The sequence below is a fragment of the Triticum dicoccoides genome, unplaced genomic scaffold, assembly GCF_002162155.2.
Source record: "Triticum dicoccoides isolate Atlit2015 ecotype Zavitan unplaced genomic scaffold, WEW_v2.0 scaffold86879, whole genome shotgun sequence".
Classification (NCBI taxonomy): domain Eukaryota; kingdom Viridiplantae; phylum Streptophyta; class Magnoliopsida; order Poales; family Poaceae; genus Triticum; species Triticum dicoccoides.
Genome location: NW_021306349.1, coordinates 1 through 3163, shown reverse-complemented (window position 1 = coordinate 3163; position 3163 = coordinate 1). Strand labels below are relative to the sequence as shown.

General features: G+C 42.5%; 1 protein-coding gene across 1 annotated transcript; it reads left to right on the top strand.

Moving 5' to 3' along the window:
• The first annotated feature begins 543 nt into the window (after window positions 1–543).
• On the top strand, window positions 544–1822 carry LOC119348148 (expansin-A24-like). The gene is made up of 3 exons (XM_037616480.1): window positions 544–796; window positions 900–1224; window positions 1319–1822. The coding sequence occupies exons 1-3, from the start codon at window positions 637–639 to the stop codon at window positions 1626–1628; spliced, it is 795 nt and encodes a 264-aa protein (XP_037472377.1). The 5' UTR covers window positions 544–636; the 3' UTR covers window positions 1629–1822.
• The last annotated feature ends 1341 nt before the right edge of the window (window positions 1823–3163 follow it).

Genomic DNA, 3163 nt, shown 5'->3' with positions numbered 1-3163 from the left:
CATTTTAAATCTTCAGAATGTCCCTTTCAATCTGTTCACATTCTCGGAATTTATGAATATTTTAAACATTCTTGAACGTTGCCGAGTTTGGCATGCATTACGATCCACCAGACCTAACGTCACGCTGCTTCCCAGGATCAAACCGATGAATATTCAATTTCTTGTCGACCATACATTAAAAATGTACGGATTCAAAGGATCTATGCATATGGATGTACCTTACTGACAACTCAAGGTTTCTTCACGACCTAATCATTAGATACCGCCGCAGCGCCGACGTTAAGGATCAGGTGCAGCATACGATCACTCGTAGTATGATTCAAGGAATTTGTCTGCGCGTACGTACATATATCTGTGGATTGGCCCTCAAGCCATGGCACGGCTGCACGGCCAGGCACATTTGCACGCTAGCTGCTCCATTCACCAATCAATCAGGGTGGCCTTGCGACGTGCGAATGAATCAACCGCATGTGAAGACTATATAAACAAACGATCGTGAGAATATGAGCATCACATCACCACACAACCATCAGCCACAAATTAATATAGACCGTACTCATCAGCTTGCGCACTCCAGTTTTTCGGATCAGGTACAGATCATAAGCTGTAAAGTTTCGAGGGCACACAGCCATACATATGGCTCCAGCTCGAGTTGTCGCCGTAATGCTGCTGGCGGTTGGCAGTGTGCTGCTGTCTGTGGCTGCGGACACCGCAACTGTGCCATCCCCAGAACCGTTCATCTGGCAGAAGGCGCATGCGACATTCTACGGTGGCGCTGACGCCTCCGACACAATGGGTAATTATTCAAGTCACACAACTACATCTATTTTGTGTGTGGCTGCCCTCTTCATCTTGTTCTTTTGTCTATTAACATTTGCGATGTATCTTATATATTGCAGGTGGTGTGTGCGGGTATGGCAACCTCTTCTCCGAAGGATACGGGACACGCACGGCCGCTTTGAGCACCGTGTTGTTTAATGATGGCGCCGCGTGCGGGCAGTGTTACAAGATTGCATGCGACCGCAAGCGTGCAGACCCGTTGTTTTGCAAGCCCGGCGTTACGGTCACCGTCACTGCCACAAACTTCTGTCCGCCCAACGACGCCCTCCCCAATGATGATGGCGGCTGGTGCAACACGCCAAGGCCGCACTTTGATATGGCCCAACCAGCCTGGGAGAAGATCGGTGTTTATAAAGGTGGCATCATCCCTGTCATGTACCAAAGGTATATATGCGCTTCTTACTTGTTCAGAAATTAGTCCAGAGTCACTAGAGCCATTTAACCTATAGTTTTCTATGTCACTGCCATACACATGCAGAGTTCCGTGCGTGAAGCGGGGTGGTGTGAGGTTCAAAATCAATGGTCACGATTACTTCAATCTTGTGCTTGTGAGCAATGTTGCTGCAGCAGGATCGATCAAGTCCATGGATGTCAAGAGCTCTGATTCTGATGACTGGATGCCTATGGCACGCAATTGGGGCGCTAACTGGCACTCGTTGGTGAACCTGACTGGAAAGATGCTCTCTTTCAGACTAACAAACACTGATGGACACACTATTGTGTTTAACGACGTTGTGCCAAAGGGGTGGACCTTCGGGCAATCCTTTGTTAGCAAATTGCAATTCTAGTGAGCAATATCTGCCGACCAATTAATTTATCAGGGAAAGTGGTGGATTTGTAATAATTGGTTGCATAAAGTGCAAGTTACGGTGTTTAATGTGGGTGTGCTGCTTGTAGCACTGATCTAATTTTACAATTCAATTTGTTCATACTCACTGTGTAATTCATATGGTGTACATAACATCCAATTAATTCTATCAATTGTGTATCCTACAAATGCACTTATATGATGGATTCCGTAAGTTGATTATGTCATTCTGTTGCAATTTATGGTAAACCGCTAGCATACAAGCACAGAGTATCCATGTAGAAAACGGAAATTGTGTATTCCTTCAGAACATGTATAGTTTTACTACAACTATTTTAAGAGGAAGGGATTTTAGCAGAAGTGGTCAGGAGAAAGAAAGTGACCGCTTGTCTTTGATGGTTTAAAAGAAGTAAATTTTGAATATGGAATTGTATACCTCCGGCCAGGTCATTTTTAACCTATTTTCTTTTAATTTTATTTCAACCCGCATCTTCGAAGAGTATAATTTTGAAAGTATCAGTTCTTATTCATATGCAAAAAATGAAAAAGAAAAAAAATCGGTTCTTATAACTAACCGATCACGCTAACTGCCTACTAGTTTTGAAATAGGCTCACGCTCTACTTTATAGATGAAGCACAAATCAAAGTATTCAGAGAATCTCAAAATGATCGAACCGTTCCAGGAGAACCTCAAATTGATCGGAACAGTCGTATTCGAAGAATAGGAGACATTGGGCAAAGCGATTTTATTATCGTTGAGTCCCTCCCTGATATTCAAATAAGTTTGCTTTCACACCTCCATGGAGCTCAGTCTGTTTGTCCATCAACCGGCATCAAGAAAATAGACGCACTACAGAATTCAAAATCAGCATCTAGCTAGTATGCTCATCTCATGTATGCAGAACATAGATCTGGCATGCACATGCGCGTGTTTAATAATTGTCTAACATAGGTGCCAATTGAGTCGAGGAATTCACCGGATCAGGTGTGGAAGTCGATGATCTTGCCACCGGTGCCGGCGTGGAGCGCGAATGGCACACCGTCCTTTTTCCGTATGGCTCGTAGCTTGCTGTGTGATCTCCAAAGCTGACTCTAAAGCGAAATAATTGGCAAACACTAATTATGATTATTCTTAACATTAGGTACCATACAATCAAGCGAGCGGTGCCTTCCATCGGTTGTTTCAAATTCTTTTTTACTTTTTAAAAAATTATGCACATAGTTTTTTAGTTCCTTTTTACATTTTAAAGTTCTTTGATTTTTGAAATAAAATCACGAACATTTTTTAGTATCCAAGATTTAAAAATAAAAACCGAGACCATTTGTAGTAATACATGTATATTTTAAATCTTGAGAATGTCTCTTTAAGTCTGTGCCTATTTTCTGAATTTACGGATATTTTACAAATTCTTGAACGTTGCCTGGTTTGGCATCTATTACGGTCCACCAGACGTAACGCGCGTCATGCTACTTACCACGAATAAACCGACGAATATTTAATTTCTTGACGACCAT

What these genes read in the sequence shown, in the direction of transcription:
- LOC119348148 (XM_037616480.1), top strand. Translation starts at nt 637, where the DNA reads ATGGCTCCAGCTCGAGTTGTCGCCGTAATGCTGCTGGCGGTTGGCAGT. An exon ending in TGACGCCTCCGACACAATGG is followed by an intron (nt 797 to 899) that starts GTAATTATTCAA and finishes TATATATTGCAG; the next exon opens with GTGGTGTGTGCGGGTATGGC. An exon ending in ATCCCTGTCATGTACCAAAG is followed by an intron (nt 1,225 to 1,318) that starts GTATATATGCGC and finishes ATACACATGCAG; the next exon opens with AGTTCCGTGCGTGAAGCGGG.